This window comes from Chironomus tepperi, unplaced genomic scaffold, assembly GCF_022539635.2.
Source record: "Chironomus tepperi strain 1889 unplaced genomic scaffold, CSIRO-AGI_Ctep_v1 contig_68, whole genome shotgun sequence".
NCBI lineage: Eukaryota > Metazoa > Arthropoda > Insecta > Diptera > Chironomidae > Chironomus > Chironomus tepperi.
Window position 1 is genome coordinate 885,192 of NW_027226190.1, and position 12,776 is coordinate 897,967.

The following is a 12,776-nucleotide window of genomic DNA, read 5'->3' on the forward strand; positions in this document are numbered from 1 at the left end:
CTTGAATTCGACTAAAAACTTGATATTTTTTTCATCATCCAATCCCGGGATTAATCCCGGATCCCGGGATTGAGATTTCAAATCCTGTAATCCCGGGATTGAGATTTTGTGTCGGGATTGAGATTTTGTACCGGGATTAAAACCCCTAATACTGATGTTGTGGATCATTCGTAAGATCTTGTTTTGGAAGAGCTTAAGTTGAGGAATTTACAATCCATGAAAGTAATTGTGTTAGCTATTAACAGTCTTGACAACCTCTGTTTTATTCTGCAGTCTAGATTCTTCCAGGGCAACTCGATGAAATGGTAATGGTAATGGTAATGAAAAGGAAATGATGATAGGAAATTGGAATGTCGTTTAGTAACATATTGAATAGATGAGTGGCTGTAAGAGAGCCTTTTATTACGCCTAAAGTGACATTAGTACTTAAAAAAATTATTAAAGGTTCGTTGACTTCACAGATCTGTTGCGCAAGTTTTCAATTTTACTAATTTATTGGAAAATTCTATTATTTAAAAAGTTTTGGAATCTGGAATATGTATATAGAAGCCTTAATTAAGTTTGAAATTCTTATGCTAATTAAGTGATAGAATCTGAGAACCACTGCTTTAGTATACCACAATATTGGCAACATATTTACATTAATGTGAATCTAGAAACCAACGATGTATTATTCTATAGAATTAAAAATTTTCGTTTCCAATAAGAAGCCTATATAAACATCTCTAGGTCTCTTAAAATATTGATTATCATCGAACTGCATATATATTTCAAAGCATGAATAGAGTGTGATATATATCACAAGAGTTGACTTTTTCACCACACTATTCATGCTGTGTGGTGAAAATGAAATGTTTAAAGAAAATACACAAAGATTTTTTTAGTTGTTATTAATGATGCCGTGCTAAAAGCATGACCTTTCTATTATTTTCCGTCATTTTATTTCAATAAAATTTCATCACAATATTTTTGAGCAATAGAAACTGATTTGATGTTTTCGTCTATCTATCTACACATTTGAATATTCTATGGAATCTAATGATTTACCATTTGTTGGCATATGTTGGGTATGATGAGTATGAGTAGGCTGATGGGTATGTAGCGGCATATTCGTATGATTTTGGTGCATAGACTGGAGCTGAGTATGCAACTGGAGCAGCTTCGTATGAGTATGTCTTGACTGGTTCAGCAACATATGACTTGGCGTATGTGTATGCTGGTTCTGAGACGTATGACTTGGCGTAGTATGCTGGTTCTGAGACGTATGACTTGGCGTAGTATGGTTCAGCAACATATGACTTGGCAACTGGAACAACAGCTGGGACGTGTTCTACGACTTTCTTGACAATTGGTGTTGAGATGACTTGCTTTTCGACTCCATGAGCATAGATTGGTTCAGCGTATGTCTTGCTGTGATATTGAGTTTGTGATTGGTATGAGGTTGCTGATGGGAAGGTCTTGACAACTGATCCTACATGTTTGACTGTTGGTGTTTCAACGACTGAAACTTGTGGTTCAACAATGGTCTTTTCGTATGCAACTGAAGCTGGAACATATCCGGCGCAGGCAACGGCAACTAAACATGACAACACCACCAATTTGAACATTTTGAATTAAGTTTTTTTGTTTTGTTTGGATATAACAAATTGAATTCTACTGAATGAATGATACAATTTGTGGTAAAATAATTGGTTTTATACTCATGATCAAGGTAACGAGATCAGAGTAGGATATTTTACTACTCTGAGTATTTTGTATGGTAAAAATATGCAGCTCATGCGAGTTTTACACAAGTATATTTTCTCTCCACAGATCTTCATTGTTTTGAAATATTTTGCAAAAATAGCCAAAAGAAGAAAAGAAAGAAAGGCAGAAGATGATGAATGCAGCGATGAAAATACAGAATAGCACGGGATATCACAAACAGTTTTAGAAGTGTTGCCAATAATCAATGAAAATATTTTAATGAACACACAGGATCTGCACGTCCTATTGCAAGATCATTTAGAATTCAAATCGTTAACTTTGGATAGGAACAAAAAGTCCTTAAAATTGAAAAATATTACTGCAAAATATTATAGGCTCTTTCAATAAAATATCTAAACAGTTGGATTGAGATTTATGTAAACAAAATTAAGTTTTGCAAAGGATTATCAACAACTGAGATTCTATTGCACAATTTTTACCTAATTTTACCTGAACAATGATTTATAATCTCCAAATTGTGTTCTTCTGTTATCAATCACTGCTCACTTTTAGTAAACACAACAGTACAATTGAACAACAATTTCAAAAAATCTAGAATTTGATAACAAAATATCAAACAAATTCAGACAAAATTTATTAAAAATTTTGAATAATTTCAAAGTTATAAAATTTATCAAAAATCATCAAACTTCAAAATGAAACTCAACTGTGAATTCATCAACTACTCATCTGTAGAATATATTTGCCGAGTCACAAAAGCTTATGAATTATCATCGATCGATGGACGTGTCAAAGACATCAATGGAACTCATCTAGAAGGCAAATCTAATGCTAATGTCAATACATTCATAATTGCTGATCAACAAATTAAACAATTTCCAAGTAATTTGTACAAATATTTTCCAAATTTAAAGTCAATTTCAATCATTTCATGTGGATTGACAACTTTATCAAAAGATGATTTAGTTGGATTATCAAGACTTCAAAAATTGATGCTGAATGGAAATTTAATCACATCATTTCATTCCGATGTCTTTGATCTTACTCCAAATCTTGAGAGAATCTCATTTTACAAGAATCAAATCTCATATTTACCTAAAGATGCTTTTGATAGTCTCAAAAAATTAAAGAATATCAATTTGGAGAACAATACGGATATCAACTGGAGCTGTCGTGAAGTTAAACATGGAAGAACTATGTTGGATGAAATCAAGATCAACTTAAGTAATCATTTAACAGTAGGATATGTTGGATATACTCCAAGATCTTGTATGAAATTACAAATGTCTCGTATGCTGTTTTATTCAATAGAATCAAAATTATTGTGTTAAAATTTGTTAAAAAATATTTAAAAATACAAAATTAATAAAATTATTTAAAACATTAAAATTTGTGTTCTATCCTTATTCTGTCCATTGTTTATGGGTGGTTCTAAGAAAATTTTAAGTATCTTAAAAAAATGTGCTTTATAATTTAGAAGATGAGTTTAAGCTATTTTATTATATTAGTTTTTTTTTGGAATATTCTTAAAAGTTTAAATTAAATTTCCTATTCTTAGGTTTCGAGAAAAAGACATTTTGTGAACTTCAATAACAGATTTAAAATCGTAAATACTGATTAGGGGTTTCAATCCCGGGATCCCGGGATCCCGGGATCCCGGACGTTTTTCCGGTCCCGAAATCCCGGGATTGGAGAAGGTTCAATCCCGGGATTACGGGATTGAGAATTCATTTGATGTTGATACAAAAACTTCAAGTTTAAAGTCTAAAATTTTAAAAAAAATTAAGAACCACACGTTTGAAAATCATGTCTAATAATATAATATAGTAATTTCATCCACAATTTTTGAAGTTAAAGTTAAAAATGAGGCTTTACAGTATCAAATAACAAAAATTAATTGAAACATTTTTTAAAAATTCATATTAAATTTTTAATATTTTGAAAGGCCAGAAATTAAATTTATTTGTTTGTAATTTCTTAAAATTCTGTTAAGGCGTACCAAAGATCTCAAAAATTTAGGCAAATTCTGTGTTAATTATGTTTTCATGATATCGGGATTACCGGGAATCCCGAAAAATCCCGAGATCCCGAAATTTCTACTCCCGATCCCAAAAACCTATCGAAATTAGGATTTTGAGAAAACATGATATTGACATCTTGATTTCGGCTTTGAAATCACAAATCTTGGCAATTTTTTGTCATTAATTTGTTTTGTTAACTATTTAGAACACATTTTTGTGTACTGGAAATGATTTTTTTCATCCTCAAAATTTCTAATAAAACTATTAGTATTACATTTGCACTTGAATTCGACTAAAAACTTGATATTTTTTTCATCATCCAATCCCGGGATTAATCCCGGGATCCAGGATTGAGATTTCAAATCCTGTAATCCCGGGATTGAGATTTTGTGTCGGGATTGAGATTTTGTACCGGGATTAAAACCCCTAATACTGATGTTGTGGATCATTCGTAAGATCTTGTTTTGGAAGAGCTTAAGTTGAGTTGAATTTACAATCCATGAAAGTAATTGTGTTAGCTATTAACAGTCTTGACAACCTCTGTTTTATTCTGCAGTCTAGATTCTTCCAGGGCAACTCGATGAAATGGTAATGGTAATGGTAATGAAAAGGAAATGATGATAGGAAATTGGAATGTCGTTTAGTAACATATTGAATAGATGAGTGGCTGTAAGAGAGCCTTTTATTACGCCTAAAGTGACATTAGTACTTAAAAAAATTATTAAAGGTTCGTTGACTTCACAGATCTGTTGCGCAAGTTTTCAATTTTACTAATTTATTGGAAAATTCTATTATTTAAAAAGTTTTGGAATCTGGAATATGTATATAGAAGCTTTTATTAAGTTTGAGATTCTAGTGTACCTAATGCTAATTAAGTGATAGAATCTAAAAATCACTGCTTTAGTATACCACTAGATTGGCAGCATATCGACTTTACATTAATGTGAATCTAGAAACCAACGATGCACTTTTCTATAGAATTAACAATTTTCATTTCCAATAAGAAGCCTATATAAATATCTCTAGGTCTCTTAAAGTATTGATTTTCATCGAATTGCATAAAAATTTATATGCATGAATAGAGTGTGATATATATCACAAGAGTTGACTTTTTCACCACACTATTCATACTGTGTGGTGAAAATGAAATGTTTAAAGAAAATACACAAAGATTTTTTTAAGTTGTTATTAATGATGCCGTGCTAAAAGCATGACCTTTCTATTATTTTCCGTCATTTTATTTTTAATAAAATTTCATCACAATATTTTTGAGCAATAGAAACTGATTTGATGTTTTAGTCTATCTATCTACATATTTACATATTCTATGGATGCTATTGAATTACCATTTGTTGGCATATGTTGGGTATGATGAGTATGAGTAGGCTGATGGGTATGTGGCAGCATATTCGTATGACTTTGGTGCATAGACTGGAGCTGAGTATGCAACTGGAGCAGCTTCGTATGAGTATGTCTTGACTGGTTCAGCAACATATGACTTGGCGTATGTGTATGCTGGTTCTGAAACGTATGACTTGGCGTAATATGCTGGTTCAGAGACGTATGACTTGGCGTAGTATGGTTCAGCAACATATGACTTGGCAACTGGAACAACAGCTGGGACGTGTTCTACGACTTTCTTGACAATTGGTGTTGAGATGACTTGCTTTTCGACTCCATGAGCATAGATTGGTTCAGCGTATGTCTTGCTGTGATATTGAGTTTGTGATTGGTATGAGGTTGCTGATGGGAAGGTCTTGACAACTGATCCTACATGTTTGACTGTTGGTGTTTCAACGACTGAAACTTGTGGTTCAACAATGGTCTTTTCGTATGCAACTGAAGCTGGAACATATCCGGCGCAGGCAACGGCAACTAAACATGACAACACCACCAATTTGAACATTTTGAATTAAGTTTTTTGTTTGTTAAAAGGTCTGTGTTGGATATAACAAATTGAATTCTACTGAATGAATGATACAATTTGTGGTAAAATAATTTGGTTTTATACTCATGATCAAGGTAACGAGATCAGAGTAGGATATTTTACTACTCTGAGCATTTTGTATGGTAAAAATATGCTGCTCATGCAAGTTATATTTTCTCTCCACAGATCTTCATTGTTATGAAATATTTTGCAAAAATAGCCAAAAGAAGAAAATAAAATAAGAAGATGAAAGAAGATGAATGCAGTGATGAAAATATAGACCAGCAAGGGATATCAAAAATAGTTTTAGAAATGCATTTAATAATCAATAAAAATATTTTGCTGAGACCCGATCTGCACAACATGCCACACTGAATATTTCACCGTTGAAATGGGCCGTAGTCAGCCATCACGGTGTTGTCAGCAAAATAACAATTAATTTAACAATGTAAACAAGTAAACTTAGTAAATCGCACATCAATTTAAAAATGGAGAAAATGTCTTTAATTACAAGTTAGTTCCAAAAGTTCCTAATTTCTCAAAAAACCTTAAAGAAACCCTTAATATTTTCTCTTTAATAATGATATGAATTTTAAGACAATTTATAATTCCTAATTTTCTTAAAATTTAAATCTTCACAAACCTTTCTCAAGGACAACAAAGAATCGAAAAAGTCTCAAAGACACATTTTTTCTGGAATATACATTTTGCTAAGCGTTTGTGCTCAGCTTTGTGTATTAGAATCAGGATGATGATTTTGGCAGAGACAATAAAAATCTAGGAAGCTGTAATAAGCTGAAAAGCTAGCTTTAAATGTCACCTAAGGTAGCAAATCACTTAAAATTGATTTGCACCATGTAAGAAAGTAAGATTATTTGGAATTTAAATCGTCGAATTTGGATAGGAATAAAATGTCCTTAAAATTTAAAAATATTACTGGAAAATATTATAGGCTCTTCCAAAAACATACGTAAACAGTTTAATTGAGATTTATGTAAACAAAATTAAGTTTTACAAAGTTTATCAACAACTGAGATTCTATTGCACAATTTTTACCTAATTTTACCTGAACAATGATTTATAATCTCCAAATTGTGTTCTTCTGTTATCAATCACTGCTCACTTTTAGTAAACAAAACAGTACAATTGAACAACACTTTCAAAAATCTAAAATTTATAACAAAATCTAAAATTTTTAACAAAATTTCAAACAAATTCAGACAAAATTTATTAAAAATTTAAATAATTTCAAAATTGTAAAATTTATCAAAAATCATCAAACTTCAAAATGAAACTCAACTGTGAATTCATCAACTACTCATCTGTAGAATATATTTGCCGAGTCACAAAAGCCTATGAATTATCACCAATCGATGGACGTGTCAAAGACATCAATGGAACTCATCTAGAAGGCAAATCGAATGCTAATGTCAACACATTCATAATTGCTGATCAACAAATTAAACAATTTCCAAGTAATTTGTACAAATATTTTCCAAATTTAAAGTCAATTTCAATCATTTCATGTGGATTGACAACTTTATCAAAAGATGATTTAGTTGGATTATCAAGACTTCAAAAATTGATGCTGAATGGAAATTTAATCACATCATTTCATTCAGATGTCTTTGATCTTACTCCAAATCTTGAGAGAATCTCATTTTACAAGAATCAAATCTCATATTTACCTAAAGATGCTTTTGATAGTCTCAAAAAATTAAAGAGTATCAATTTGGAGAACAATACGGATATCAACTGGAGCTGTCGTGAAGTTAAACATGGAAGAACTATGTTGGATGAAATTAAAATCAACTTAAGTAATAATTTAACAGTAGGATATGTTGGATATACTCCAAGATCTTGTATGAAATTACAAATGTCTCGTATGCTGTATTTAGAAATACCAATAAAATTATTTATTTAAACATTAAAATTTCTGTGTTCTATCCTTATTCTGTCCATTGTTGATGATTAGCTTTAATTTATATAAGTATCTCGAAGGTGAGTCAAAGTAGCTAGGTAGTGGAATGTTTTAGTCCTTCGAGTTCATAATTAGTGCAACAAAGATGCAGTGATTATATGTTCGAGCATCGGCATGGGAAATTATTTACATGTCTTTTTTCGAATCATGTAAAGGCTAAAGACAGTAAGCTGATAATAACATCATCAAAGGAGTGGTTCAGATCCCAATATAAAGTGTAGGTCTATTGAGTGCAGTGGTCAGGCGCATCCTCACTCGTTGAACAATTATTAGCCGCAAAACGCCCCAGCTCAGCTCTGCATCTCAAAGATCTGAATAGCTAAAAGTTTTTATAAGTATCTCCAAGTCTTTTAAAAGTATTGATTGTCATCGAACTGCAAATAAATTTCAAAGCATGAATAATAGAATGTGATATATATCACAACGGTTGACTATTTCACCACACTATTCATGTTGTGTAGTGAAAATTAAATGCTTAAAGAAAATACACAAAGAAATTTTAGCTGTTATTAATGATGCCGTGCTTAAAGCATGACCTTTCTTTTATTTTAATTTCATCACAATATTTTGAGCAATAGAAACTGATTTGATGTTTTCGTCTATCTATTTACACATTTGAATATTCTATGGAATCAATTGATTACCATTTGTTGGCATATGATGTGTATGATGGGTATGATGAGTATGAGTAGGCTGATGGGTATGAAGCAGCATAGTCGTATGCCTTTGGTGTGTAGACTGGAGCTGAGTAAGCAACTGGAGCAGCTTCGTATGAGTATGTCTTGACTGGTTCAGCAACATATGACTTGGCGTATGTGTATGCTGGTTCTGAAACGTATGACTTGGCGTAGTATGCTGGTTCTGAGACGTATGACTTGGCGTAGTATGGTTCAGCAACATATGACTTGGCAACTGGAACAACAGCTGGGACGTGTTCTACGACTTTCTTGACAATTGGTGTTGAGATGACTTGCTTTTCGACTCCATGAGCATAGATTGGTTCAGCGTATGTCTTGCTGTGATATTGAGTTTGTGATTGGTATGATGTTGCTGATGGGAAGGTCTTAACAACTGATCCTACATGTTTGACTGTTGGTGTTTCAACGACTGAAACTTGTGGTTCAACAATGGTCTTTTCGTATGCAACTGAAGCTGGAACATATCCGGCGCAGGCAACGGCAACTAAACAGGACAACACCACCAATTTGAACATTTTGAATTAAGTTTTTTTGTTTGTTAAAAGGTCTGTGTTGGATATAACAAATTGAATTCTACTGAATGAATGATACAATTGGTGGTAAAATAATTGGTTTTATACTCATGATCAAGGTGGTAAGATCAGAGTAGGATATTTCATTGTTATAAGCACTTTGTGTGGCGAAAATTTTTGCTCATGCGAGTTTCATAAAAATGCATAAAAATTTTATTACCAAAGTGAGGCCATACTCACTATTTGTTTGTTTCTTATTAATTCAATAACAAGCTGTATTGCCCATCCAATTATTTTTCAAAAAGAAAATTTGATTATGACTGAACATAACAGAAGAAGAAGACACGAGAGAGTAAGCAGACATGAACATATTTCCACGTTTTATTTACAACAGCCATAACGTCACAACATGTGTTTTAATTTACAGTATGTATATATTTTATCAGGCGATATTCAGTTAGACATTGTACTTCTTATTCGATAAATTACAGCTTGTGATATGAACCAGAACGGACCTGATTCATCATTTTTTTTTTGCCACACTTATTTACCAAAACTCAATCTAATCATTAAATCCACGTTAAGGTTTTATAAATAAGTTTCATAGAATCACGAGAAAGATGATAAAATTCAAGTGATATCTGAATTGTTTCAAGTTTGTTATCTGTTGATAGGATATCTTGAAGGTAAAAGTCGAAAAAAAGAAAGCTCAAGTCTTTGAGATTATAATGTGCTTCATATTGTTATTGAATGAGTTTTTTGGCATTTTCAAGTGCAACTGAACTACCACAATGAATTGCTTAAATTTTTTTTAATTAAGCTCTTCCGTTACGCAATTTTTTCGCATATTTCATTTTAAATTATCGTTCATTAGTTGCTGTTTTACAACTCTGAAATTGAGTATATCCAACATCCTTGTACGTATGTCGCAACTAAAAGTAGTATGAATCATAAATATTTCCTAGTTACACTGCGCTATATATTTTTATATTCAGGTGATTGATTGATTTCCGGAAATTTGAATTTTTGGTAATTTTATACCGCATACGCCATTAGCAGATGGATATACTGTCAGTTTCAGTTTTTTATGCTTTTAACTTCTGTTTTACTTATTTCTGCTTAATGTTCTATTCTGAGAATTTTGGTTAATTAAAATGTGAATGAAATTAACATTCTTTACATCACATCTAACATGTAAAGCTGAGGCGGAGTCTGAAAAAATTCAAGGTTGTGGTTTTATAATTTTTTTGGAACCAGAACAAATTGAAGAAATTATTTTGTCGTGGAGGAATTATCACACCAAAAATCCCTAATTAAATTTCTCAGAGATTAGAACTTCTTTAACTCATAAATGATATAAAGTCATTTCAAGGTCGGTCAACTCAGGTGACAAAGTAGGTCACATTTTTGACGCTTTTGTCATTTTTTAAAACTATTTTGTCACTTGTCACCTGAGTTGTTCGCCCAACGAGTCGTTTTCAGTACTTTCAATGAATGATGCATTTTTTTAAAGAGAAGCTTCGTATTTTGAAAGCATTTATAGTTCGGGATCGTCCGGACAATTACGTACCGCAAAAAATTGTTTTTTCAAACAAATTCTCACCACCGTAGCAAAATAGGTAACAAAATCACGAGCCAAAATTTGAACTTCGTATCAAAATTGTAAACTCTCTTTCCTTACCGCTGTAGTAAACATAGGCAGAACGCCACCCAGGAAGTAGGTCACTCCATGACTTAGCACAAACAGAAACTGCATAGTTAGCAGATCCACTACACCGCCACTTAGCTTGTACACATTCTCAGTTTTTACATCTAATTGACATTCTCACTTTACTGTTGTTGATTCTGAAGTGTGTGAGCTACTCAGCCACTTTGCCACTACACATTTCGTAATTGTCAAATGATAGCGAGAGATATCATAAAGAATACTTTAGATTTAACCTACATATTATCTTAAACGCATCACAATGAGTCACTTCTAATCATCACCGTATCTGAAATTGGAATTTTAAACCCAAGCGAACATTTGATAAAAATTTATGGAATTAAAATATTGAAAAAAAAAAACTTAAGTTAGAGCTTAAAAAAATTTTATTTCTTATTTATCAAGTAGCTTATTTACTAAGGAAAACTAAATTTTTAATCACATCAAAGAAAGAATTTTTGAAAAGTTGATGAGGAGTCATTGACTTATGATGTGATATCCATTAGATAAAACAAGAATTTAAGTTCCAAGAAGTCATACGTGATAAGTGAACGATCTTCAAACTCTTGTTAATTCCATCTATGTCACTTAACAAATTACGCGTGTAGAAATCGTGCCAAAAATATTTAGAAACTGATAAGATAAGCACATTGAACTCTTACTGTGTCAAGGTCAATGAAATGTTTAGTAAATATTATTTTTCAACGGAATTGAGCATCTACAAATGACCCCACAATGGCAAAAGTTCACTTTTGGGCTTTTTCTTCACTCCTATCCAGCTATTGTTTCCTATCCATGTTGCATTGTGCCTCTTTGTAGAAAAATTAAATGACGCGTCATTTTGGTGCACAATATGTCCAAATGGCACTCTTCCCATTTTTATAATCTTTACATACTGCAGTTGAGACACCAATGTTGCAAAATCTTGTCGTTGATATTCTTTTTTTACTTGTAAATTTCCCATTGCGCCAGTTTCGAGAAATATGCTCCAAGCAATTAGTTCTCCATCATCTTTGAATATTCCGGTACTCGGATTCATTTTGATAGCCATTTTAAGGAAGTCTACAGATCCAATATGCCTTTGTGCCCATACAGAGTCCATAACTACAGCATCTTTTTCTGTCAATGAGTCTGAGTAGAATCCTTTAGGCATTCGCGATCTAGAGCAATATTTACATTAATTTTATGCAACTCAAGGTCAATGGTAGTTTAATTAATGAAGGTTCGTCAAACCACCGATCTAGAGCAATATTTACATTAATTTTATGCAACTCAAGGTCAATGGTAGTTTAATTAATGAAGGTTCGTCAAACAACCGATCTAGAGCAATATTTACATTAATTTTATGCAACTCAAGGTCAATGGTAGTTTAATTAATGAAGGTTCGTCAAACCACCGTACTCTAACTTAGACTTGCAGCTTATAGTGGATCCGAACCACCCCTTTAACGAAATTACTTCCTTTAGTCTACAAAGGAAGGCTGTGAGCCGTGTTTTTAGTGAATAAGGTTCGAAAGGACATGTGCAAAATTTCTTATGTCGAGTCTAGAATCCATGATAGCTGGGCTCAGTGTAAGATCATTAAATTCCGAATAGCGAAACCACTTAGCCACCGAGCTACTTCGATACCGGGAAATAGCTGATATTGGGAAATTCGGAAAGTCTTTAGGTGCTAATTGAGTTAATATATGATTCTAACTATGCATGCACTATACATGATCATGTCGTCTTGTAGTCAATGTCCTTTCATTTATAGGCAATAGTTTTGTGGATACAAAAATATACATCATATTATCAAATACTTACTGAACATCTTCCTCTATAAATTTAATCATATCAGGTTTTAAATTGATAAACATATTTAAGCATCTTGTTCCTATATCAAAAGTTTTTTCTAAATGATGAACTCTTATCAAGTCGTCAATAAATGGCCGAAAAATGTCACGAACTCCAATAAACACCTTTTCCTGTGAATAATCCATCTGATGCATTAATTTGTGTAATGTCTTAAAAGGCGCATCCTCAAGAGTGTCAAAGTAAACATGCTGTCCACTGATAAATACAAAAGTTGCATCATTTATGAAGGAGTTCTCAACCTTAAGGAATTGAACTTTATCTTCCCATTCAGGGAATTTTTGGAATCTGTCAATAAAGTGATCGAAAAGTCCACACGTCACTAAAAATTTAGGCCATTTAAACTGATAAAGACGTCTATAAATGTGCAAG

The 12,776-nt window shown here is 32.3% G+C and overlaps 5 protein-coding genes across 5 annotated transcripts; 1 reads left to right on the forward strand and 4 right to left on the reverse strand.

Annotated features, from left to right (window-relative positions):
- Positions 1-1,043: 1,043 nt before the first annotated feature.
- On the reverse strand, positions 1,044-1,607 carry LOC139100666 (cuticle protein-like). Its single transcript, XM_070653349.1, has one exon. It carries the CDS (start codon positions 1,605-1,607, stop codon positions 1,044-1,046), a length of 564 nt encoding a protein of 187 aa, XP_070509450.1.
- A 3,463-nt stretch (positions 1,608-5,070) lies between these two features.
- LOC139100667 (cuticle protein-like) lies at positions 5,071-5,634 on the reverse strand. The gene has a single exon (XM_070653351.1). The coding sequence runs from the start codon at positions 5,632-5,634 to the stop codon at positions 5,071-5,073; it is 564 nt and encodes a 187-aa protein (XP_070509452.1).
- A 1,309-nt stretch (positions 5,635-6,943) lies between these two features.
- Positions 6,944-7,579, forward strand: LOC139100668 (immunoglobulin superfamily containing leucine-rich repeat protein-like). The gene has a single exon (XM_070653352.1). The coding sequence runs from the start codon at positions 6,944-6,946 to the stop codon at positions 7,577-7,579; it is 636 nt and encodes a 211-aa protein (XP_070509453.1).
- Positions 7,580-8,276: 697 nt separating this feature from the next.
- On the reverse strand, positions 8,277-8,849 carry LOC139100669 (cuticle protein-like). Its single transcript, XM_070653353.1, has one exon. The coding sequence runs from the start codon at positions 8,847-8,849 to the stop codon at positions 8,277-8,279; it is 573 nt and encodes a 190-aa protein (XP_070509454.1).
- Positions 8,850-11,269: 2,420 nt separating this feature from the next.
- LOC139100670 (uncharacterized) lies at positions 11,270-11,704 on the reverse strand. The gene has a single exon (XM_070653354.1). It carries the CDS (start codon positions 11,702-11,704, stop codon positions 11,270-11,272), a length of 435 nt encoding a protein of 144 aa, XP_070509455.1.
- Between the last annotated feature and the right edge of the window lie 1,072 nt (positions 11,705-12,776).